The 25,979-nt window shown below is 36.8% G+C and overlaps 1 protein-coding gene across 2 annotated transcripts in view; it reads right to left on the reverse strand.

The window, feature by feature from the left end:
* Positions 1 to 7,406: 7,406 nt before the first annotated feature.
* The window catches only part of LOC150102709 (uncharacterized), a 343,878-nt gene continuing 325,305 nt past the window's right edge, over positions 7,407 to 25,979 (reverse strand). For both annotated transcript variants that reach the window (XM_090399309.1, XM_090399308.1), the window contains exon 13: positions 7,407 to 7,606. In XM_090399309.1, the coding sequence (XP_090255435.1) occupies positions 7,445 to 7,606 (162 nt within the window). In that variant the 3' untranslated portion in view covers positions 7,407 to 7,444. The remainder of the gene's footprint in view (positions 7,607 to 25,979) is intronic.

Below are 25,979 nucleotides of genomic sequence, written 5' to 3' on the forward strand. Positions count from 1 at the left end.
CTGCTATACGAGTTTCCAAACAGGTGCAACCATTAAGTTACTTAAATATAAAGAGCTAATAAGCTTCATTTCGGCGATATAAACATTATTTAAATTAAGAGGATATTAAATCCCACATTGTTTTAAAACCGAATAAGAAACTCAAAGATTGGAATCAGAGAGTTTCATGCCGAATATAGTAAACTATAAAGTATCGGCAATCACTAGCGTGAGCTAATGCAAGTGACCCTAGTACGTAGTACAATACCGGACAACTCGCAGCAAATATAGCCGTTTATATCGCCGAAATGAAGCTTATTAGCTCTTTATATTTAAGTAACTTAATGGTTGCACCTGTTTGGAAACTCATATAGCAGAGTATATAAGTTCTTTTCGCTATACACTTTGGTATTAATTTGGTCTAGCTACTCACTGATGAAGCCTCAAAAAAGGCTGAAACCGGTCTGGGTAGTGACCTCCCACCATAATGTAATAACAGCATACATTTCCTAGGAAATGTGTTTTTACATTATGGAAAATACCTAAGAATAGCGATCAGAACTTTACCGCCTTTGCTGCGAGTTGTCCAGTATTGTACTACGTACTAGGGTCACTTGCATTAGCTCATGCTAGTGATCACCGATACTTTATAGTTTACTACATTTGGCATGAAACTCTCTGATTCCAATCTTTGAGTTTCTTATTCGGTTTTAAAACAATGTGGGATTTAATATCCCCTTAATTTAAATAGATAAAGAGTAGATTTTTTGCATGGAAAGTGGTGGGTGACTGGAATACATTGGTTAGGAGTGTAGTCAGTGCAGAGCCAGTGAATGCATTTAAGTCAAGGTATGATGGGCTGTGAATGTGAGAGTAGGATCTCCGATTTATTATAGTCTAACCAAGTGAAAAATAAACTTTCAACTCACTTTTTATCCATTTCACTTCTACTCTATTTATTCACTTAATCCTTAGTATGCAGTACAGGGTGGCCCATAAGTAATGGAACATGCCATAGAAACGGCTCATCTTCGTGAAGCAACTGTGTAAGTTGTTTAACATAAACAGTTTTTTTTTTATATCTTTTTCCTATCTTTCTGGAAAAATGAGTCTCTTGACTCCATGAAAGTCTGCTGATAATAGTAATAAATATGGGATACCCGGTGACTTATGGGCCACTTTGTACATTGCTTGTGTCAGATACTGCTTTATGAATTTCCAAGCACTGTCAACATCTTTTCTGCACAAGCTCATCTACCCAATGTTCACAGCTCATCTTCTCTAGTTGTCTAGGGTTCCCTATAATCACCTACCATATATCCCTTTTGGCAGTAACTTTTTTTTGTTTCACCATTTCAGACACAAGTACCTCGTGATCACTCTGACCAACTGATGCTAATGTCAATACTTCATTAACAACTGCATCTTATGAAGTTATCACCAAATCTAAAACACTAAAGCCTCTAGTTGCTTTAGTGGCATTCTGCTTAAGATATTTATCCCTCAGAAATTGAACAAACTCATCCTCCTTGTTCCTGTATACTATCTCCTCCTTCCATTCTATATTCCTATAATTAAAGTCTCCCAACAGATCACTTTCTTTTTACATTTTTGAAAGTTTATTTTTCACTTGGTTAGAGTATAATGAATTTAGTTTAATCCTTTATCCAAGTGTGAGCAAACAAAGTTTGCACCTGAAAGTATCTTCAGGACTGGGGTAAGGTGGTACAACACCAGGACAACTCGTTGCAAAGGTGGAGCAAGCTACCAACACTCCTGTGTCAGTATCTCCTATAATGCAAAACACATCACCTTGCGGATATGTCTAATGTTATGCATTAAGGGAAGGGCCACTACCCTTGGTAGTGACCCTTCCCTTAATGATTGAGGATAATGTGATGAGGATAATGATATGCATTAAGGGAAGGGCCACTACCAAGGGTAGTGGCCCTTTCCTTAATGCATAACATTAGACATATCCACAAAGAGATGTGTTTTGCATTATAGGAGATACTGAGACAGGAGTGTGGTAGCTTGCTCCACCTTTGCAACGAGTTGTCCTGGTGTTGTACCACCTTACCCCAGTCCTGAAGATACTTTCAGGCGCAAACTTTGTTTGCTCACACTTGGATAAAGGATTAAACTAAATTCATTATACTCTAACCAAGTGAAAAATAAACTTTCAACATCTTTCTCTAAATCCAGAGTAATTTATTAAAAAAGGGTGGCACACCATTTGGCAACTCCTATAGGTAGAGATGACCTGCTAATGCTTCTGCCTGGTATCTCAACTTGGGCCTGGCTCCCACTGAAGAGACCTCAATAAAGGTCGAAACTAGTCTGGGTAGTGGCCCTTCCCTTAATGCATAACATTAGACATATCCACAAGGAGATGTGTTTTGCATTATAGGAGATACTGGAGTGTTGGTAGCTTGCTCCACCTTTGCAACAAGTTGCCCTAGTGTTGTACCACCATACCCCAGTCCTGAAGATACTTTCAGGTGCAAACTTTGTTTCTTTTTACATGTTCAACCAATTTGCCTAAACATTTCACAATCAGTATTATCTAACATTTCCTGGCCTATAAGAGCATCCTATCAGATATATACAATTCCTCTGCAATCATTAACAACAATTCCCCCCCCCCTGCATTTTTCACCTTCCTATCTTTCTGGAAAATTGTGTATACTTCCATTTCTATTCCTGACATCACATTATCCTCAAACAACCAAGTTTCATTTATACTGATTATCTTTGGGCATACTGACTCAATCAATGCAACAAACTCAGCGCTCTTATTTCAAATACTTCGTCTGGTTGTATATGAACATAACAATTCCCTTATCTTTGAGGACATTGTACCACTATCAACATTCTCTACTTTAGCCACTATACCACACCTCTCTTCTCAATCTGACCACTCCCTGATCCTGACTCTGACTGACATTCACACCTGTCTCATCCTCACCTTGTGCTGCCACAACCACATCTTTAACCTTGCATCCATCTTCCCCCCATCATACAACCTGTTTAGCTGTGCTATCCTGCTTCACAAGTACCATTTGATCATTAGCTACATTAACTTCTTGTTTCAGTGCCTTCTCAGCAAACAATAGCCTTTCTAACTGCCCAACATCAAACCCATTCAAATGAAGTCCATCAACTTTAAACCATTCCAATTTTCCTTCAAATTCACTCCACAGATTCACAAATTGTATCCTCTTTGCCTCACATAATTCAGCTATCTTGCTATTCATGATCTTTGCTCTCCTTCTCAACTTACTATTGTCATATGTGGACAACAAGTAACAACTTTTACAACAATATTATTATCCTTTACCTCCCACAACAACTTCCACAAGTCTCTACCAACATTCCTTTTTTTCACCAACTAAGTCATTTGTACCCACAGTTAACACTAATTCTGATTTCTACACTTTCCCTTCTCTGCAAAACATCAGTTATATGTTTCAATGTTCCACCAGGAAAGCATATTTTGTGTACTTTATTAGTCATCACACCTCTAATGATTGAGTCCCCATACAATGATATTTCTTCATAATACTAACTTCCTAAGTGAACCAAGCCTGGCATAGAAGTGTTAAGGCCTTGAATTTAATACATATCAGCTGGTTCTTATCACTGTTCTTTCTGAGAATTATAATTTGTTCTCATTTTCTTGAAAATTTATAACAGCGATATTTTAATTTCAGGGGTGTGTTTACAGCACAAAACAATATTTCTGTAGAAGCATTTATGTTGATGCATATTTTTATATTTATATTTTTTCCTTGTGGTATGACGTAAATAGTAGGGTAGGAGAAATAGTGCAATCATGAAAATGTTCATGTAAAGCTAAATTCAAAGAGCTAATAGTCAACTTGGTACTATCCTAGTTGACAGTAAATCATGAAATTTGTAGACAAAAGTGTACCATAATATACCTGATGCTGCTATTCATATTTGCTTTTGTAGTTTCTGTGATTTATTTCTGGTGAAGACCACTGTGTAATTAGCATATTTGAAGACATATAAGAGAATTTCAACATCACATAAGATTTTAATGTTTCTTTCGTTGATGAGGGGAAAATATGATATTGGGCTAAATGGGTAAGTCAGTTGTTGCAGATAATGTTGATAAAGGAAGAGATCTATAATTATCTGTAATTTTTTTGGTTTAAGCAATGGCTGCTGATTAGTTTTTGAGCACTGATAAATTGGATTAGTATGACATTTTTTGATACAATAAGAGTAACAAGATGAGTAGTATAGGCAATTTCCTTCCGCCCACTGTTAGAAGATAGTCAGTTTCCTCTCTCGCCACATTTCATGGTGTTACCTGTATTCAGATTTCTCCCAGTGTAGTAATGCATCACAACTTCGTTATTTTTTCTACCCCTCTTTCCTCTCCCCCATATGTATATATAAATGACCTGCCTTTTCACAGACCTCAAATCTTATCCATAGGTCTGCTGACTACAGCATAGTCATTCATTCTGTGAGAATTTACAGTATAGTGCAAAACAAAACAAAAAAAAAAAAAAAACAGTACTGAACAACTACAACAATATGTTTACACCTGATGATGTGAACATCCACAGCTATCAGTGTAATCTTGGTCAAATAAAGCATTAACAACAGTAGATTACATGCCCAAAATGGGCACTTTGTCTTTCAAGACAGGTTTGATAGCGCATGAAAAGGTTTTCTATCATCTTGGAGAACAAGGGTTGGGATATCTGCTCGAGATATCGTGCAATTTTTTCATTTAGTTCATCAAGGTCAGAAGGTGGGTGGTCATGGTGGAATACCCATTCCTTCACCATACTCAAACAAAGCCATCAAGAGATGTGAGATCAGGAGAACATGAAGGGGCATATGTGCATGAAATGGAATGTTTTTTGCACAACACATCCTATGCATCAAGGTCAAGGTTACACCACCCTCTTCAATGAAGTAGGGTCCAATTATGTCATAGCTGGAAACTACACATGATGCAGTGATCTTCTCACTATGAAGAGGTTTCTCTTGGACAAATTCCAAGTTCTCAAGAAACATGTAGGTTTGTCTGGTTACATCACCGCTTGGATGGAAATGCACTTCATCTGAGAAACTAGACATTATGGAGGAAGAACGGATCTTCATTGACATTGGCAAACAGGCATGTACAATATTCCTACCATACAGCGTAATCCATTGCTGTTAAGCACTGACCTCCCCCCTTGAATGGTATATGGAAAGGCATTCAACTCCATAAGGATTCTCTGTAGTGACCACCTTGGTATCCCAAGTTTTACTGTTGTTCGCTGTTGACCGAGTTTCAGAGACTGTAACATTTGCTCCAGCACACACCCATGATTTTCATTTTTATTAATAGTTCATGGTCTCCCCGAATGTCCTTTGCACAGCAGCAGAATACTCCTGGTATGTTGGAACCTCTCAATTAAGGCAATGATGAAACTTTTGCCTGGGGCACACTTACAAAAATGACAAACAAACTACTTACAAACGTGTCATGCACTAGGACCATTACAGCTAAATGTAATGGTGTGGACTCTACATGTGTTCTTCTATCAATGTGGATGTAGTTGAGTGGTACATCTCATACCATGTGCACTGAAGAGGGTGTCGAAGTTCAATACTTTTTTTTTGGTGCGGCATACTGTACGTTCCCACAGGATGAATGACTATGCTGTAGTCAGCAGACCTATGGATAAGATTTCAGATACCACGAGATAAGATACCGTATTTGATAAACCTTACAGTTCTGTACTATTCCAAACTTCAAGCTCTACAACCATTGATTTAAATACTGGTCTCCATACTAATTTTCAATTGAATGATGACAACCTAGTCAATTTCAGCTGCCAAAACACAATCCATTTCACTACTCTTGCCTTCAGCATTACTCAGCAGCATTCTAACCACCCAGGAACTATAAGCACTTGGGATAATAATTCAACATGATCACCTACAAATTGAACTACTTGAATGGAAGAACATAAAAAAAACATATTACCAGTACTTACACTACTGGCTGCTCTGATGCTGTATGATGGCATTGCACATAGTTAAGGTGTAGACAGTAGCATTGTGTGGATGGAGGGTAAGTAGTGTAGATGTTGGGGTGCATAGAGTGGGTTGCCATCCTGCGATGAGGTGTTGCATAACAATATAATAAACCATGCGAAAGACTCTAATTACCGGACTTGGCTGGACTCAGTGATAAAGAAATCTTTCTTATTGTGCACATGTAGAATTAAAACTGAGAGACTATTTTTGGCATTCACCAGACCTGTATGCCATTCCCTCATTCTAAACAAATATGGCTACCTCAAGCTGTGGTAATCTGGGATACGTTATTATGAGACTCCCATCAAAACATTTAAAATCAGCTTACTATGTCCATAGAGATTAAGTAATGGATATGCAAACAGTCTATTGTTTGACATTCATAGGCATCTATCAAAAAATCAAAAAAAATCAGCTAATGCCTTTTTTGTTCCCATATAGGGAGTAGGAAAGGCTGTTTTAGCCCCATCTAACTTTTGGAGACTGAATGGGCAGTTCAATCTCCACTGGTAGCCAATCAGAGATAGCTGGCCCAAGGCTATCAGTAATTAATTGGTACATCTCGTGGTCACCAACCCTAACACAATATTTTTAATGTCTGAAAAAAGTTTCGGTTTGATGGCCAATTTTCTTGAGTTTATGGGACCAAAAAAAAAAAAAAAGTTTCTGGGAGAAAAAAACCACTTGCCCCTGCCAGAGATCGACTAACTTGGGAACTGGTCGAAAAAAGGCTTAGAAAATGTTCCTCTAGTCGGCGACTAGATTTGAACTCAGGTCTTTCTTTGTACGGTCAAGCATCGTAGAGTGCAAATGCCACTTCTACTGAGTTACACAGGTAACTCAGTAGAAGTGGCATTTGCATGTCTATATGTGTCTATAATTACCTAAATAATCTTATTTATGGACCTGTAAAGGTGCCATGGTAATTAAATATTGGTGTAACGGTTAAGTAAATTCAGCTAATTATAATACACCAGATTATTTTAAAAACAACCTTAAATTCAAGTCAGAAACTGTGTACATTTATATTTCTATATAACAATAAACATAAAAAAAATGAATAATGACTAGTTAATTTCTATTATGAAAAATCTGAAAAAAAAAAAACAATTCTGTAAAATGTTTTTTTTATTTATTCATTCAACAAAAGTTTTCTTCCTTTTAAGAATATAGTATGCAATAAAATTCAGCAATAATGAAATAAAAGGGAGGAAAAAACTGTATACACCTATTCACAAAAAAAAAAGAGAGAGAGAGAGAGAATTTGCATTCATACTAGAGTAACTCAGTTTTCCAACTTATATATATATATATAAATATATATATATATAAGAGCATGTATCAAACAGACTAAAAACCTGAAGGTAAAATTAGCACATACCATGTGCTAATTTTACCTTCTGAAATGTGAAGTGACTGATTTTTGATTTTTGCTCCTCACAAATTTGCCTTCAGCCATAAGTCTGTCGGTCTCTTCATGAGATGTACCAGCAACTTCTATATAAATTGATATCAACAACTCTGGTAATAAGACTTTCAGCACATAATCAAGATTCTGAAAATAGATTTTTAACATTAATACATACATGCAAGAAAAAATAATTAAATAGATAACAGAAAGATCAGTAATATAAAATAAGGTACTTAACCCCTTAACGCACTCAATCAAGTTAACTTGGTTGAGTGCGTTAAGAGGTTAAGTACCTTATATTAAGTACTCGGGTGTGTGGTACTTATATTAAGTACCATGCACCCGATTTAATACGTGTGACCGTGAATTTTGATTTCACATATAAATACAACCAAATATACATGCTAGACAATTTTTATGTTATATTTATTACCCTATCATGAATAGTGATCAAGACTGGTTATTTAGTTCAGAAGATGAAAGCGGGAAATGCTTAGAGGCCATAAAACAATTTCTACATTTTTCAAATAATGATGAATTTGATCCAGCAAATCACCCTCGCCCAAAGGAAACTGGCGGAAAAATGACCGCTTTCTAATTTTTAATTGGTACATTAAGGGATTAATAGACATAATTTGTTAGATAAGGCACTACTAGTGAAGATCAGATTTTCACTAGTAGTGCAATCAAGGTGCACCGAGAAAAGCTTTTCAAAACACTACCATTACAGGGGTGAATGGAACATTATACAGAGCCAATACACAGTCTGTATTTTAGTTGTCAATCAGCAGTTAGAATTCAAGGAAATACAAGAAGATGGTTTGATATAAAATCAGGGGTAAGACAAGGATGCATACCATCTCCACTCTTATTCATCATCTATATTGATCACATTATGAAAGAAAATGACATTAGCCCTGATATTAGAATTGGACATGTCAAACTTAGCACTTTGCTTCATGCAGATGATGATGTACTCAATATTTCAGCTATTTAGGCCCAATTTTTACTGAAGATGGCAAGTTAAATCTGGAAATAGTCAGCAGAATAAGCAAAGCTGGTATGATGGGCAGCCAGCTGAATAAATTTATATGGAATAAGAAAAAAAATTAACCCAAAACATCAAACAAGCAAAATACAAGACAGTGTTTTCAGACCAGTTTTAAGTTATAGATCTGAGAGCTGGGTTAGAAAAAAAGTACTTGATCAAAGACTAGAGCCCACAGATATGAGCGTCCTGAGAAAAATTAGGGGAGTGAACCAATGGCATCATTGTCACAATTATATTAAAAATGAAGATATTAGAAAGGAACCTGACATTATTAGCATTCAAGAATTTGTAACTAATCTAAGGTGGTATGGCTACTTAAATAAAATGGGTGAGGAAAGATTAGCAAAACAACTGTTGAATGCCAAGATGGCAGGAAAAAGACTCAGAGAAAGATCAAAGTCTAGATAGACTGATTCAGGCAGAAGTGCCTTAGAAGCACAAAATGTTAGATATGACAATATTGGAGTGCTCCCAAGTAATAGATTGATTTGGAGGAGAATTGTTGATTAAAAATAATAACGTAAACTTAATCATGTAGTTCTGTCATAGTAACCTGAACAATTCTTGAGGGTATACATCAGGAAATTGATGATGATGATAAGGCACTTTACTGTTGAAATTTATTATTATTATTATTAACATTTGAGCTCCATGAAGTCAGAGACTCATCTGGGAGGTACACACTATTGTACATAATGCTCGTCCAACCATATTTAAACTGATTCAATGTGTCTACACCCACAACACACACTCAGGCAATGCATTCCACTCACCAACCACTCTCCATGCAAAGAACCTATCCTCACTCCTCTGCTCACACTCTCCTTATACAGTTTCCAGCAATGGCCTCTTGTTCTACCCACCTCTCTCATGCTACCAAAAATCTCTTCATGTCGACTCGATAACAACCTCTGACTAGCTTATATGTCTCAATATCCCCCCTCCTCCTCCTATTCATGAGGATCTACAACTTACATTCGATCTGTCCTCGCATTCCAAAGACCACTGACCACCTTTGTGAATCTTCTCTGGACCCTTTCCAACATATCCTCATCACAATGAAAACCAGGTGACCAAATCTGTGCATAATAATCCATATGAGGCCTGACCAAGGCCTTATACAATGGCATCATAACCTCTCTATTTCTGCATGTCAAGGTGCTCTGCATCATTGCCATTATCCGGTGTGATGTCTTCACAATTTGTGTAATGTGGCCCCGAAATTTCAGATCCTTGTCCACCATCACTCCTAGATCTCTCATCTCCTCCACTTCTGTTAATGTTTCCCCACCAAGTATATATTTTGCATCCCATCATTGCTTACCAAATCTCAAAACCATACATTTTGCAACATTGAACTGACAGTAGCACTTACCTGCCCATTTATGCAATCTATTCAAGCCCTCTTGTAAGGCCATAACATCTGCTTGACACTGCATTGCTCTTCCTAGTTTTGCATCATCTGCAAACAGCTGCATATCACTAGTTAAACCCATCCCAATATCATTAACATACAAATTGAACAACAATGGCACCAAAACTAACCTCTGTGGAACACCGCTAGCGCGGGATACCGCATCCCCATATATAACTTTCTGATATCTATCCGACCACCAGTCACTGATCCAGCTCAGAAGTCTGTTATTCGATCTCATCTGTTTCAATTTATATAATAGCTTGTCGTGTGGCAGTCTATCAAACGCCTCTGCAAAATCCAAGTACACCTATGCATCTCCCCTAACCAAGGTATTTGTCACCTTGTTATAGTAAATAAGTAAGTTAGTGAAACTGATAACCACAGAAGATACTGCTGTTATCAACTAATTCTGTATCCTACTTCTCGCCTATCTCTCCAGTACCTTGACCACAACTCCAAATATACAGACCGGCCTATAATTTGAAGCTACAACCTTATCACCACCTTTATGCAGTGAAACAATTTTACCCTCCTTCCACTCTCTCGGAACCTGTGCTGCTGTAAGACTTTTATTAAACAGGCATGCCAATTTTACTGCCAATTCCCTGGAACATTCCCTTAAGATGCATGGTAATATGTCGCCTTATTGACATCAAGGTTATTTATTTCCTCAAAAACGTCCTGCTCGCTCACAATTAAGTCATCCCCTCCTATGTTCTCTACACTTAACTTCCTCATGATTCCACCCTGATCAGGATGAAACCACCCTTATAAATTGATCCCTGAATAACTCAACAACGTCTTCTGCAGCAGACGACGTTGTTGAGTTCTACCATTTTCATCCATTAACTCCACATTACCATGCCACATATCTAAAAAACTCTCTAGGGTTTTCTTTGCCTGATTTGCCAATTTCTGCTCATACTCTACTTTTGTTTTCCTTACTAACTGAGTCACTCTTCTGGCGTGTTCTTTATACTCCTCATGTGACTGATTATTACCATTATTCATCTTGTACTTCCTCCAAAGTACTTTCTTTTTTCAGATTTCATACTTAAGCTCTACATTCATCCATTTTACACCTACCTTATTCAGCCTTTTGGCCTTCAGAATATACTCACAAGTTGATGCTGTTATGTATTTCTTTGTCAGTTCCCATGCAGCATTTATTTCCTTACCACTCAACTCCTTGTTCCATGTTATAATTCCAAGTTGTCTCCTAAGCTTGTCATAATCACCAGCCTTACAATTCCACATATATCCTTTCCTCACAAAAGTCTGCATATGATTAGCCACAATACCTGTGTGTTGTGGCTAATCATATGCAGACTTTTGTCTTCATGATCTCGTAATCATGAAGACAAACTTCATGATCACGTTCGCCAACTGGAAGAAAGTGTGAAACTCGTTTTCCAATCACGTTCTCTGATGAAATTATGAGATCTAGAACTCTTGATCACCGCGTGCCCTCCTTTACGTGCTGCCTGAAATAGTTATCTCTCAAGAACTCAAGAAATTAATTTTCCTTATTTCCAAATGCTATCTCTTCATTCCAATCTAAGCCACCATAATTAAAATCACCCATAATAATCACCCTTCCTTTGTTCACTAATTCAAGTTGTTTATACATTTCTTCATCACCACCCTCCACATTCCCAGGCCTATAACAACATCCAACTAAATATGTCTTCCTCTCAACCTCCACGTTACACCACATTGCCTCATAACCATTGCCACCATTTCCCCCTTTCTTGTCTACCTTATGTGGACTTAATTCCCTTGTTATCATCAGCACACTCCTCCTCCTCCCTTCTTGCCCTTTCTATCCTCAAGCAATAATCCTGCATCCTTCCATTTCTATTCGCGTTACGATATCATCTTCATTCAACCTGTTTCACTTGTTCCAATGATTTTGGGGAGAATAAACTCAATCACTAAAACCATTTCATCCCCCTTATTTCTGATACTTCTGGCATTCGTAAACAAACACAGCATTACATTTTTAAGTCAATAGCCAGTCCTATTCAAGCCATGTGTTGGTTGTGATTTCCCCACCACACCTGCCAATCACCTTTATCACCACTTACCACATAAATCTGTTCAGTCTCAACTTCCCCACCCACACTGCAATATACTCCATCTTCATACACACATTCACTGCCATTTTCAACATTCACTCTCCCTATTCTATGTCTCCCTATCCACCCGAGCTTCTTCCCCATTTCCCTGTTCCTCTTGCATTCCCATTCTCTCTTCATCTCTCACACTATTATTGTTTGCACTGGCAAGCACTTCTGTCTCTTCAGTACCACTCTTCTGATTTTTCCATTCATCTCTTTCTTCTGATCTCTTGGATGCATCACACACTGTACTTTCATCCAGCAACACTTTCTCCAGTACACTCATTCCAAAGCCATTTAAATGCAATCCATCACAACTGTATAATTTCATTCTTCCCTCAAACACATGCCATACATCCACAAACTTCACTCCATTCTCCTCACATAGCTCCGCTAGCATACCATTCATGATTTTGACTCTCCATCACAACTCATCATCATCATACCTCGGCAACGCACTGACAACCTTTCCTACTACACTGTTATCTTTCACTCTTCTCAATAGTCTCCTGATATTCGTCCTCACATCCTTCTTATGTCCATTTAGATCATTTGTCCATGCAATCATGACTAACTCTCTTGCTCGCTTCTTCCTCATGTCCAATGCCTTAATTATCCTACTCATTCTCCCACCTGGATAGCTGGCCTTATAGAGTCTCTCAGTAACTAGCCCTCTAATAATGGAGTCTCCGTATACTGCTATCCTGGAATCACTTAACCTCTTTTACTCTTTTTTTCTTTCATTCTGTTCTCTTGTACACTTTCATTAGTTTCCACTAGATGTCTAACATCACTCCACATATTGCTCATTTCATTTTTCATTTTCAATAACTGTTTCATTAAATCTTGCATTCCGACAATTTCACTCTCTATGACTCCTGCAATCTCGTTACCTCTCATTCTGCTGCACCTTATTCATACTTTCTTTCACTCCCTTATCACTAACTTTCACTGCTACATCTTTGCATTCTTTCCCTCCCTCAGTTTCTCTAGCTTTAATTTCATTTCCGTTTCTTTCATGTACACCACTATCTTTCTTTTGCATTCCTTGCATCATGGTCCAACAATATATAGCACTTCCAACAACTCCATGCTTTTTCCCATCTCTTGTTCATTCTCTCTCTCTCTCCACACTCACACACACATATCTCTTACACTCCGCCATGCATACATACATATTGCACTCACAACATTGAATCAGTTTCGAAAAGTCTATGTTGCCAATGCCACTTAACTCTCACAGCACGCGCCTAGTAGCACCAGTCGATGCCCATGTGGTTAACCTCATGACCACCATTGTGTTATACTAGAAAAGCCAATTCAGAATAAATCTGGCAGAATTCACACTAAAAATCACGCAAACACACTTTGTTATCAAAAATAAATAACAAAACTTGAAAATTCATGAAACACTACCAATTATTATTCAAAATAGCACTTATGTTTTCAGAGTTCTTTCTGACGATATGCAACTTACAAATTTGATTTTTGTTTTTGTGCTTTCAAAAGATATTAAGAAAAATTTTTAACAGTTTATTGAGAAGTTTCTTTTCATAGCTGTTTGACAATCTTTTCTCTTTACAAATAAAAAAACGATGTAAGAATAGTCATTATTCTGTGTTCCACTATTGGTGCCATTCTGTCAGTCAAAGTATGAATGAATTTGTTATGTCAATCAAAATAATAGCTACAGCGCCATTTGTGCTTTCTCAGAGAAAGCTAATTTTTTAATGATGTCCCCCCCCCACTTTGCTTTAATAGGGAAAATATTTGTATATCCACTCATTAAAAAAAGTAAAGAACTAATTTCATGGCTATTTTTTTTTTAAACTAATTGGTAGGATGTACATGTGTCTCGATATTACAGTGGACACTGTTAATAATTACAGTATATGATGTAGGTTACACTAAGAGTGGACATTTGAAAAGTAGGATAATAGAATGATAAAGGTTAGTGAAAAAAAAAAAAAGTGAAAATATGTCAGTGAGATGGAATGAGGAGAAATGGTGAGACAGCCATAATGACAGAAATAACATATTATGTAACATCTTTCACGGGTCAATGCTTGAAACTTCAGCAACTGGAGAAGCATCAACTGAGTGGTACAGAAGAGAAGAGAAAGGTAAATATGAAAGATTGGGAAGGTCTGAAAATAAAAAGACAGGCCTGAATGGTGATTTGATTATTGGAAAGGGAACTTGATAAGAGCACGGCAAAATCAAGTTTTCCTGGTACAAATGTTGGTGATTACTAAAAAGGGAAAGCAAAAGAGTTATTAGTTTTGGTAAGTATCAACAAGTTCGGGATAAAGGGAGTTCCTGGAAGAAGCTAAAAGAAGAACAATGAGAGTTTAAATATTGCCAAGGTATGATAGAAGCAAACTCAGAAGAATTATGATTGTAATTGAGTCAGTGTGCAAGTTTTGCAGGAGAAATGCTCTGCAGTTTGTATATATATGAATTTGATAGATGAACGGACTTGATATAACTGATGGTTTGCACCTAAATGGATTTCAAGTTGTGTCTGAAGAGTGTTTTTCAGTGAAAAACTGGAATCGAAGGACTTCTGGAGGGGAGGGAGCGGCAGGGAGAATTGCAATTGTTGAGTATGTGTACAAGGTATCCTTGAAATAGTGAGTATGAGAACAGGAATGATTGAAAAATGTTCATATAAATCAAAATCAAATCATCACCCTCATTCAGATAAATCAGGAATGAGGGTGATGAATTTTTGCACCCATTAGCTTGACTTGCCCATAAATTATAAGCAGGAAGTGAGAACTGGTTAATGAAGAAGGATAATTTACAAGGATAAAATTTAAGTATACTGTAATGTTAGGAAGGACAGAGAGAACAGGATGGTGTCAGGAACACCATCAATCACAGCAGAAGAAATGCAATAAATAAGAGCAGAAGTTGAGCAATGTTATGGAAGTAGCACATTTAAGGTTATATGAGAAGATGGTGTGAGATAAGATGCCAACAGTACAAAACATATGGACAGTTGCAGCAGAGTATATGCATGTCATCTACATTTTTGTTGATGACATACATCAGCAAGTTAGCTCAATGAGCCAAAAACAAGTAATTATTTTGGAGGAGTTTAATTATGAGGACATAGATTCAGGAGAAGAGGACATGTGGAAGGAAGAAACTGGACATTTATGTAGCTATTGAGAGAAAATTACCTAAAACACATATGATAGAAAGGATTCAGATTTGAGAGGTGCTTAATCTGGTAAGGGATTTGGCCATAATCAAGATGATGACTTTGCCTCTGATTTGGGATCATGCAGTCTTTCATCTAATCAAACTGGTGTATCTGCATCAAGAGTTTTCAATATCTTTAACTCATTCTCCATACTTATACTTGATACCTTTCAACCTAGAAATTGGCAGAAGAATTCAGCTGTCACTTTACTATCATTTGCATACACCAAAATTAGTCTTCTGCAATCATTATTCCTTTCAGTTAATATGTAGTGAAATAAGTCTCAAGATTTCCTTTTGCTAACTCAACTATTCCTGTCATTATCTGATTTTTTCTATTTTTATCATGTTTCTCACTTTTCTAGTTTGTACTTCATACACTCAGATCACTCTTTTCTTCTGAAACTGCCTCAAAATTTTCTTCTTAAGCAACTTTATTTAATAATTTCATTCCTTCATTTAACTCTCACTTGAATTATTCCCTTATATCTCAGAATGCAGTCAGATACTGCTTTGTGCAATATTTGACTGCACTTGAAAAATGATCTGACAGATCATTTTCTCATACTACGGCAAACATAAAAGTTCGTCATAATAGCTGATTTACTACTCCATAGTTTCTTATATAATTTTCTCTGTTTATTATTTTATTTTATTATTATTTGTGTGTGTGTGTGTGTGTGTGCACAGTGATCCCAATACAGGAGGTTGTTCAACTCCTAGTGTGTGCTAGTATCTCGGACAAAAAGTTAATAAGAAACTTGTTAACATTAAATCTGAAAACTTACACAAGTTCAAATCAGTACTTCAACTTTTTAATGGATTTTAATATTCAAAATTCTCCGAAATCACAGCTGAATCTCATGATAGCAAATACCATTACACCATCAAGCTCTAACTTGCTTGCTATAATGAACTACAATAAAAGACCTAACTAGAGCCCCATCAGTACCATGCCATACTAAAAGAAACTGATTACAGCAAAGACAACAAATTAATCTTGTGATCTTGCTTGTGCTTTGGTCAAGGATTAAGATAAGAATATAATTTCTTACTTAGTATAATTTACTTCATAACTAAGTGGAAAAACTTTCCATATAATTCGTATAATCGCTATGAGTTTGCAAAAGTCAGAGTCAACTGTATGTGCAATAGAAAAAATCATGATCAGTTTAGAAAAAATCACTAACAAGCACTAAAAAAAATATACAGTCATACCCCGACTTACGCGAATCCGGAGTTACACAGTTTCTTATATGCATGTATTCCTGTCCCGCTTCACGTCTCACCACTAGTCATATCTTTCAGGCGCAGCCTCATTTGCCAGTGTTGCACATGCTGTAAACAAGCACTGACGTGTTTCGCGTGGTCTCCATTCATACACAATTTTTATAGTCTACAAACCTTGTGATTGTTTAATGTTATGTTCTTAATAAAAATTTTATCACATAAAAAATAATAATGTCATCCAAAAGAAGCAAGTCCAATTCTTCTACAGCTAGCAAGAAAAGAAAAACATTGACTTTGGAAACAAAACTCAACATTATTAAGGATTTTGAAGGCGGAATGAAAATTTGTGAGCTAGCAAAGAAGTTCGATCTACAGGTATCCACAATAAGAACAATCATAAAAGAAAGGTTTACAGATTTTGGAGGACATACATTCTAACGAGGAATGAATTGTAGCCACAAGGCAAGGAATAAAAAAACATTAGCTTGTTATTAAGAAATTTTGCGTGACAAGAAAAAGACATTATGCCGCCAGACGAATCTATTAGATTTTATGAAACCATCGACATTGAAATAACTTTCTTTTTTTTTATGTACGAAAAACTACAATTATGATTATATTTCTTAAAAAATATAGGTGTTTTTGTTGGTTCCACCTATCACGTAACTTTGGGGTTTTACTGTATATATATATATATATATATATAAACATTTGTTGACCAATATCAATAAAATAGTCATAATCACTAATGGTTTAAAAGGATAACATCAAAATTTAAAACAAGATTCTTTAATTATAAAATATATACACGTTTACACAAGAATATTATTTAAATATTTCAGTCTGAATATTACAGACCATCTTCAGTGGCTACATAGGGATAGTTTTAAAAAACAAGGTGGAATACGAACAATCGATTACTTCAACGTCCTAACTTGAATCGTAATGACTGTATATCTGTATCAAAAATTTGGGAAAGTTTAATCAGGATAACATATTAATTTTTTTTTTTTTTAATTTCCTATTAGTCTAATGTTATTTAAGATTATTACATGAATTTCTGAATTAATATCTTTAATTTAATCTGATAAGAAATGTTTCCTTTTTAAATACTTAGCGATATGACATCACGCGGCTCGTTCTATTTGTGAATGATCAATTGTTCGTATTACAGCTTTTTTTTTTTTTTTTTTTTTTAAATTATTCCTACGTAGCCACTGAAGATGGTCTATAATATTCAGACCAAAATATTTGGCAAATTAAATAATATTCTTGTGTAAACGCGTATATATTTTATAATCCTAATGTCACAAGTATCTTGAAAGAATCGAGATTCTTTAATTATTTGATCAAAACAGTTTTGTCGAATTGATACTTAAGAAAATTTAATGAAAGTGAAAGTAAACAATGTACGAGGGTGGTCTGAAAAGTTCTTGCTTCAACCACAGATGGCAACAATATTGACATTATTTTTTTTCTTCTCAGTTGGTACATCTGTCATAAGCATCCATGTGAAATTGCAAATCATTCTATCAGGTAGTTTGTTTTATACAGCTGTTTGAAGCAAAAGTGTTGTCTGTATCCCTTGAAATGGATAAAATTGAGTATCGTGCGGTTATAAAATTCTTTGTAAAAGAAGGTTTAACACCTAAAGAAATTCATTCGAAGTTAATAAATGTTTATGTGCGCTGTTCTCCTTTGTTTTCGACAATTAAGAAATGGACTGCCAAGTTTAAACATGGCCATACCAGCCTTGAAGATGATCCACAAAAAGGATGTCCAAAAAGTATAACAACAACAAAAGAAATCATTGATCAAGAGCACGATATGGTATTGCATGACCAGCGAATCAAAGTGCATAAAATTGCTGAGAATATAGGCATTTCAAAAGAACATGTAGGATATATTTTGCATGAAGAATATCAAATGAAAAAGCTTTGTGCAAGATGGGTGCCATGCAGATGAAAAACGCACTTGCATGAAAATCTGTGAACAGTGCTTGGAGCGTTTTAACAAGAATAAAACTGATTTTGTGTGTTGATTTATTACTATGGATGAGACTTGGATTCACCATCACACCAGAATCCAAACAGCAGACAGAAGCCAGATGTTCAGTGCCCAAGAAGACAAAGTCGGTTCCATCAGCAGGAAAGGTCATGACATCGGTGTTTTGAGATGCTAAAGGCATTTTGTTTATTAATTATCTTGAAAAGGATAAAACAATAACTGGGGAATATTATTCCGATCTTTTAACTAGACTAGGCGAAAAAATTCAGGAGAAAAGACCCGGTTCGCAGAAGAAAAAAATCATTATTATAATTACAGCTATTTTGCCTGCTTCAGTTTAGGAGTGCCGCTATTTAAATGTCATTGGCTATTTACTCACGGATTCTTAGGGCATTGTAGATGTAAATTTACCAAAAAGTATATGTAGCATAAGGAAGAGAAATTTACACATACCTTTATCTGGGTGTTGCGGCTTTTCTTCTTTATGCGATATCCGAAAACTACTGAGTGTGTGTGTGGGGGGGTAGGCAATTTGGGAGAATTAAATTAGAAAAACCTGGGTTTTTTCCCAGTAATATATATATAAACATATATATTATATTACTATATTATATAGTGTGGGGGGAAGGGGAAAGGGGACTGACGGGGTGCGGTCCGTTTTGACTATTCTTGGTCGTCATCTGAACACATTGGGAAAGTGGATGCTATGTCAGGTCGGGTAGGTGCTTCTGTTTTTGAAGTGTTTGTGTTATCGCCTATTGGTCGGGGTTGTGACCTCAATTTTATGTTGTGAAGCTTCCAAACCTCGGAGATTATGTAGGGCCTGTGTACATTGATAGAGTTCGCGTCACATTTTATGGCTATTGTTTCCGATATTCTTAGCATAGTTTCATTATCGTGTCTGTCTACTATGATGGCCTTGTTGATCTGCGGGTACGTTTTTGTTCAAGGGCGTGAACAGCTATTTCTGTTTTTCCTGTGCTTTGTATTCGATTTTTCTTTTTGATGTTACGTTTTTTAGTGTTTAAATGTTCTGGAATGGGGATGTTACAATCACAGTAGTGTTCTTGTAGTCTTGCCCATAAAGACCTGATGGTGGAACCTATGTAGGTGATATCACAGTCTTTTTGGCAGGGAAATTTATAGACTACATTGTGATGTTCAAATATTTCTTTCTGTGTGTGGGGTTTGGTGGATTTTAGGAGATTTGCCAGTTTTTGGTTTGTGGTGAATACCAATTTGTAGTCAGTATGTTTGAAGATGTATTTATAAGCTTTGTAAGTGTTTTGGGTGTATGGTAGTTTGTTAATTTTTTGTGTTGGGAAGTTCGTTTTGGTACTTGGGTTGTTTTGGCGGTTTTTGCCGTCTTGTTTGCATAGTTAATCAGTTGTGTAGGATAGTTGCAATTTATGAAGATCTGTGTTAGTTTTTTTATTTCTACGTTTAGATTATTCTGATTGGTTGAAAATTTGTAGACATTTATGAATTGTGATAAGATGACAGGTTTTTTAACAGAATATGGATGGTATGAGTGAAAATGGAGGTAGTTTCCGATGTGTGAGGGTTTGTGGTATACTTTCGTGGCTATTTTGTTGCGTGTTCTGGTTAATGTCAAGTTTAAGAAATTGATAGATTTGTTCTGTTCTGTGCATTGGCAATCCCACACACATCACCACCTTAAAAACATCCCTAAACGGTTACAGCAACAGACTAAAATTCAAAACAGAAACCGAACAGAACAAATCCATCAATTTCTTAAACTTGACATTAACCAGAACACACAACAAAATAGCCACGAAAATATACCACAAACCCTCGCACATCGGAAACTACCTCCATTTTCACTCATACCATATTCTGTTAAAAAATCTGTCATCTTATCACAATTCATAAATGTCTACAAATTTTCAACCAATCAGAATAATCTAAACGCAGAAATAAAAAACTAACACAGATCTTCATAAATCGCAACCATCCTACACAACTGATTAACTACGCAAACAAGACGGCAAAAAACCGCCAAAACAACCCAAGTACCAAAATGAACTTCCCAATACAAAAAATTATCAAACTACCATACACCCAAAACACTTACAAAGCTTATAAATACATCTTCAAACATACTGACTACAAATTGGTATTCACCACAAACCAAAAACTGGCAAATCTCCTAAAATCCACCAAACCCCACACACAGAAAGAAATATTTGAACATCACAATGTAGTCTATAAATTTCCCTGCCAAAAAGACTGTGATATCACCTACACAGGTTCCACCATTAGGTCTTTATGGGCAAGACTACAAGAACACTACCGTGATTGTAACATCCCCATTCCAGAACATTTAAACACTAAAAAAGTAACATCAAAAAGAAAAATCGAATACAAAGCACAGGAAAAACGGAAATAGCTGTTCACGCCCTTGAACAAAAACATACCCCGCAGATCGACAAGGCCATCATAGTAGGCAGACAAGAAAATGAAACAATGCTAAGAATATCGGAAACAATAGCCATAAAATGTGACGCGAACTCTATCAACGTACACAGGCCCTACATAATCTCCGAGGTTTGGAAGCTTCACAACATAAAACTGAGGTCACAACCCCGACCAATAGGCGATAACACAAACACTTCAAAAACAGAAGCACCTACCCGACCTGACATGGCATCCACTTTCCCAATGAGTTCAGATGACGACTGAGAATAGTCAAAACGGACCGCACCCCGTCAACTCCCTTTCCCCTTCCCCCTCCCTATATAAAAATCAACCCTTTCACCTTCTCCCCACCCTATATAATATAGTAATATAATATATATGTTTATATATATATTACTGGAAAAAAACCTGGGTTTTTCTAATTTAATTCTTCCAACGTGTGGACAGACTTATGTGTTCGTCGAACATGTTGTTTATTATTTTAACGGTATAATAGAACACAGAAACTAAGTAAATAATTAATTTATTAACTTGATGCTGATATTTCGCTGGTATTATAACCAGCATCTTCAGAGCACAAAAACACTGTTTGTCACAATACGCGAGACTCAAACAACATGGTGTACTTCAACAAAATTGTAGCAGCAACACAAAGACTAGAGTCCTGATTTTGGCGCCCTCTATCTGGAAAAAAAAAAAAAAAACTCTATCATATATTACTAGAGTCCTAGAAAAGTGCTAGTTTTTTCTTAATATGACTATCTCCCAGATCTTCGGCAAGTTAATACAGCCATATTTGTTGAGATTTGGAGTGTGTTTTAGGGCTTCTGTCGCCTCTAAGAACAATCTCTCTGATTTATATGGGTTTCTGTGTAGTACTTTTGTGTTTTTCCAGTTGATCCTGTGTGCAGGGGTATCCAGAGCATGGTCTGCTAGGCCCGACTTCCCATAATGATATTTCCGGACGTATCGTTTATGTTCGCTGATGCGGATATTCACAGTTCTTCCTGTTTGACCGTAGTAGGCTTGATTGCATGAGCAGGGTACTTGGTAGACTCCTGGATGTGATAAAGGAGGAATGCTGTCCTTGGGTGAGCGGATGAGGGTGGCTAATTTGCTACATGGTCTGAATGTAGTGCGTAGTTTATGTTTATTGAGAATTCTTGAGATCTTTTCGGATGTACCTTTAATGTAAGGGATGGTGACTGTTTTGTTGTAGTTCTCTGTGGTGGGTGGTGGGAGGGGTTTCTTAGGAGTGTTTAGTATTTTGTTTATTTTTTGTGGATTGTAGCCGTTGGCCAAGAAGGTGTGGCGTAAGTGAGTCAGTTCAGCAGTGAGAGCCTTGTCATTTGAACAGATTGCTCTCGCTCTATGGGTTAGTGTTTTTAATATGCCATATTGTTGAGAAGGATGATGGTGTGATTGTTTGTGTAAGTATCTGCCTGTATGTGTGGGTTTTCTGAAAACTGAAAATGATAAAGAACCATCTCGGAGACGTGTGATGAGTGTATCCAGGAAGGGCAGACAGTTGTTGGCTTCCAGTTCCATAGTAAAGTGGATTTTTGGATGTTGGCTATTTAAATGTGCTAAGAATGTTTTCAATGTCTCAGGGCCATGTGGCCAAATAGCAAGCACATCATCAACATAGCGTAGCCAAAGTGTTGGTTTGAGAGTGGCTGTATTGATTGCTTGTTTTTCCAGGTGTTCTATGTAAAAGTTGGCTAGGGGGGGAGAAAGGGGGGAGCCCATGGCTGTCCCATCAATTTGTTTGTATATTTTCCCTTTCCATGTGAAATATCCTGCATGTATTGTGAATTTGAATAGTTCAAATATATCAGGGGGGAAGTGTGACTTCAGTAGATTGAGGGTTTCTATTAGTGGTACATTTGTGAATAGTGAAGTGATGTCAAAGCTTACTATTAAGTCTGAGCTTTTTAGGGTGAGGTGTTGTAAGATGCTTTTTAGGTGTGCTGAATTTTTGATAAAGGAGGGAGAATTGTTAGTGAGCGTGGCTAGTAGCTTCGCTAAATGTCTAGCCAGTTTGTATGTGGGACTATTTATACTGTCCACAATTGGGCGTAGGGGTGTGCCTGGTTTGTGAATTTTTGGTGATCCATAGATCCTCGGTGTTTTAACATGGAAGGGTTTGAGTTTGTTAACTGTGTCTTTGGGCCAGGAAGTGACTTTTTTTAATAATTTTCGTGCCTTATTCTTTTGTGTGTTGGTGGGATTGCGATCTATAATTTTGTATGTTGACTGATCTTGTAATAGTATGTGCATTTTGTTTTCATATTCAGTTGTGTCCATCACCACGGTTGCATTTCCTTTGTCTGCTTTTGTTATGGTAATCTGGCTGTTGTTGTGTAGCTCTTTTATAGCAATGAATTCCTTATGTGGGATATTATTTTTTGGAGGCTTGGACTTGATTAGGATGTTGGCCACATCTAAACGTATGTTGTTAGCTATTGTTGGAGGCAGGTCGTAAATTCCTCGTTCGATGGACGCCATTATTTCGGCTTTTGGAACTTGCTTGGGAGTTAAGGCAAAGTTGTGCCCTCGACTTAAAGCCGTCGTGGCTTCTTTGCTAAGGGTGAGTGACGATAGATTCACGACAACGAGGTCTTGTTGTAATTGCGGTCGTTGTATGGTGTTCCGTTGTTGTAGATTTTCGAACTTCTTTTGGTGCCGGTTTTTGACTCTGTCGAATTCTTTTTTTGCCGTTGCGTCGGTGATGTTCTCTAAGATCTGCCAAAGTTCCGTATTTAGAATATTATGCAGTGATTCTCGTAATGCGCTGATGGTTGTATTTGCTTGTGCTAATTCCCGGCGAGTGGTGTTAATTTGTTCGTGTAAAAGCGCTACACTCGCTCGTTTATAGATGCGTTGGGCTATGTTGATGATGTGCTTGCTATTTGGCCACATGGCCCTGAGACATTGAAAACATTCTTAGCACATTTAAATAGCCAACATCCAAAAATCCACTTTACTATGGAACTGGAAGCCAACAACTGTCTGCCCTTCCGGGATACACTCATCACACGTCTCCCAGATGGTTCCTTATCATTTTCAGTTTTCAGAAAACCCACACATACAGGCAGATACTTACACAAACAATCACACCATCATCCTTCTCAACAATATGGCATATTAAAAACACTAACCCATAGAGCGAGAGCAATCTGTTCAAATGACAAGGCTCTCACTGCTGAACTGACTCACTTACGCCACACCTTCTTGGCCAACGGCTACAATCCACAAAAAATAAACAAAATACTAAACACTCCTAAGAAACCCCTCCCACCTTCCACCACAAAGAACTACAACAAAACAGTCACCATCCCTTACATTAAAGGTACATCCGAAAAGATCTCAAGAATTCTCAATAAACATAAACTACGCACTACATTCAGACCATGTAGCAAATTAGCCACCCTCATCCGCTCACCCAAGGACAGCATTCCTCCTTTATCACATCCAGGAGTCTACCAAGTACCCTGCTCATGAAATCAAGCCTACTACGGTCAAACAGGAAGAACTGTGAATATCCGCATCAGCGAACATAAACGATACGTCCGGAAATATCATTATGGGAAGTCGGGCCTAGCAGACCATGCTCTGGATACCCCTGCACACAGGATCAACTGGAAAAACACAAAAGTACTACACAGAAACCCATATAAATCAGAGAGATTGTTCTTAGAGGCGACAGAAGCCCTAAAACACACTCCAAATCTCAACAAATATGGCTGTATTAACTTGCCGAAGATCTGGGAGATAGTCATATTAAGAAAAAACTAGCACTTTTCTAGGACTCTAGTAATATATGATAGGGTTTTTTTTTTTTTTTTTTCCAGATAGAGGGCACCAAAATCAGGACTCTAGTCTTTGTGTTGCTGCTACAATTTTGTTGAAGTACACCGTGTTGTTTTAGTCTCGCGTATTGTGACAAACAGTGTTTTTGTGCTCTGAAGATGCTGGTTATAATACCAGCGAAATATCAGCATCAAGTTAATAAATTAATTATTTACTTAGTTTCTGTGTTCTATTATACCGTTAAAATAATAAACAACATTAATTCTTCCAAATTGCCTACCCCCCTCCACACACTCAGTAGTTTTCGGACATCGCATAAAGAAGAAAAGCCGCAACACCCAGAAAAAGGTATGTGTAAATTTCTCTTCCTTATGCTACATATACTTTTTGGTAAATTTACATCTACAATGCCCTAAGAATCCGTGAGTAAATAGCCAATAACGTTTAAACAGGGGCACTCCTAAACTGAAACAGGCAAAATAGCCATAATTATAATAGTTTATTAAGAGGAGTAACATGGGAGTTTTCCCAGAAATAATATACAGAAAAAAATCATTTTTCATCAAGACAATGCACCTGCCCACCAAGATGTTTTAGCAATGGAAAATTAAGGGATCTGCACTATGAACTGTTGGAACAGCCACCCTATACCCTAGATTTGGCTCCCTCTGACTTCTATCTCTTCCCAAAACTAAATCTCGTCCTCGCTGGTCAGCGTATTTCTTCGAATCAGGAGGTGATTGCAGCTGTAGAGGGAGTATTTTCCAGATCTTACTGAACCACTACAGGGACGGAATAATGACACTGGAGCATCACTGGAATAAATGTATTAATCTTAAGGAAGATTATGTTGAAAAATAAAAATAATTTTGAAATTATAAATGTATTTTTTCATTGTTAGGCCAAGAACTTTTCAGATAACCCTCGTATATATTTAATATTGCATGTAGTAAAATATTAGGTATATTTAGTTTTTGTAATATATCAAACAGTATATATCTTTTTAACTTTGTCAAATGCTTTTCCATAATCTATAAACAAAAGATGAGTTTCTAAATTAAATTTTCTTCTTTTTTTTGTAAGTAGTTTTAAACAGAAAGCTGCATTCAGTGTAGAGCATCCTTTTCTAAATCCATTTTGACATTCTAATAATATATTTTCAATGTACAAATTTGTATTTTCGTTGTTAGGACGAGAACTTTTCAGACCACCACCCCCGTACTCTTCAGC

This window comes from Typopeltis vanoorti, chromosome 10 (genome assembly GCF_054136105.1).
Source record: "Typopeltis vanoorti isolate ZY-2024b chromosome 10, IOZ_Tvanoo_1.0, whole genome shotgun sequence".
Classification (NCBI taxonomy): domain Eukaryota; kingdom Metazoa; phylum Arthropoda; class Arachnida; order Uropygi; family Thelyphonidae; genus Typopeltis; species Typopeltis vanoorti.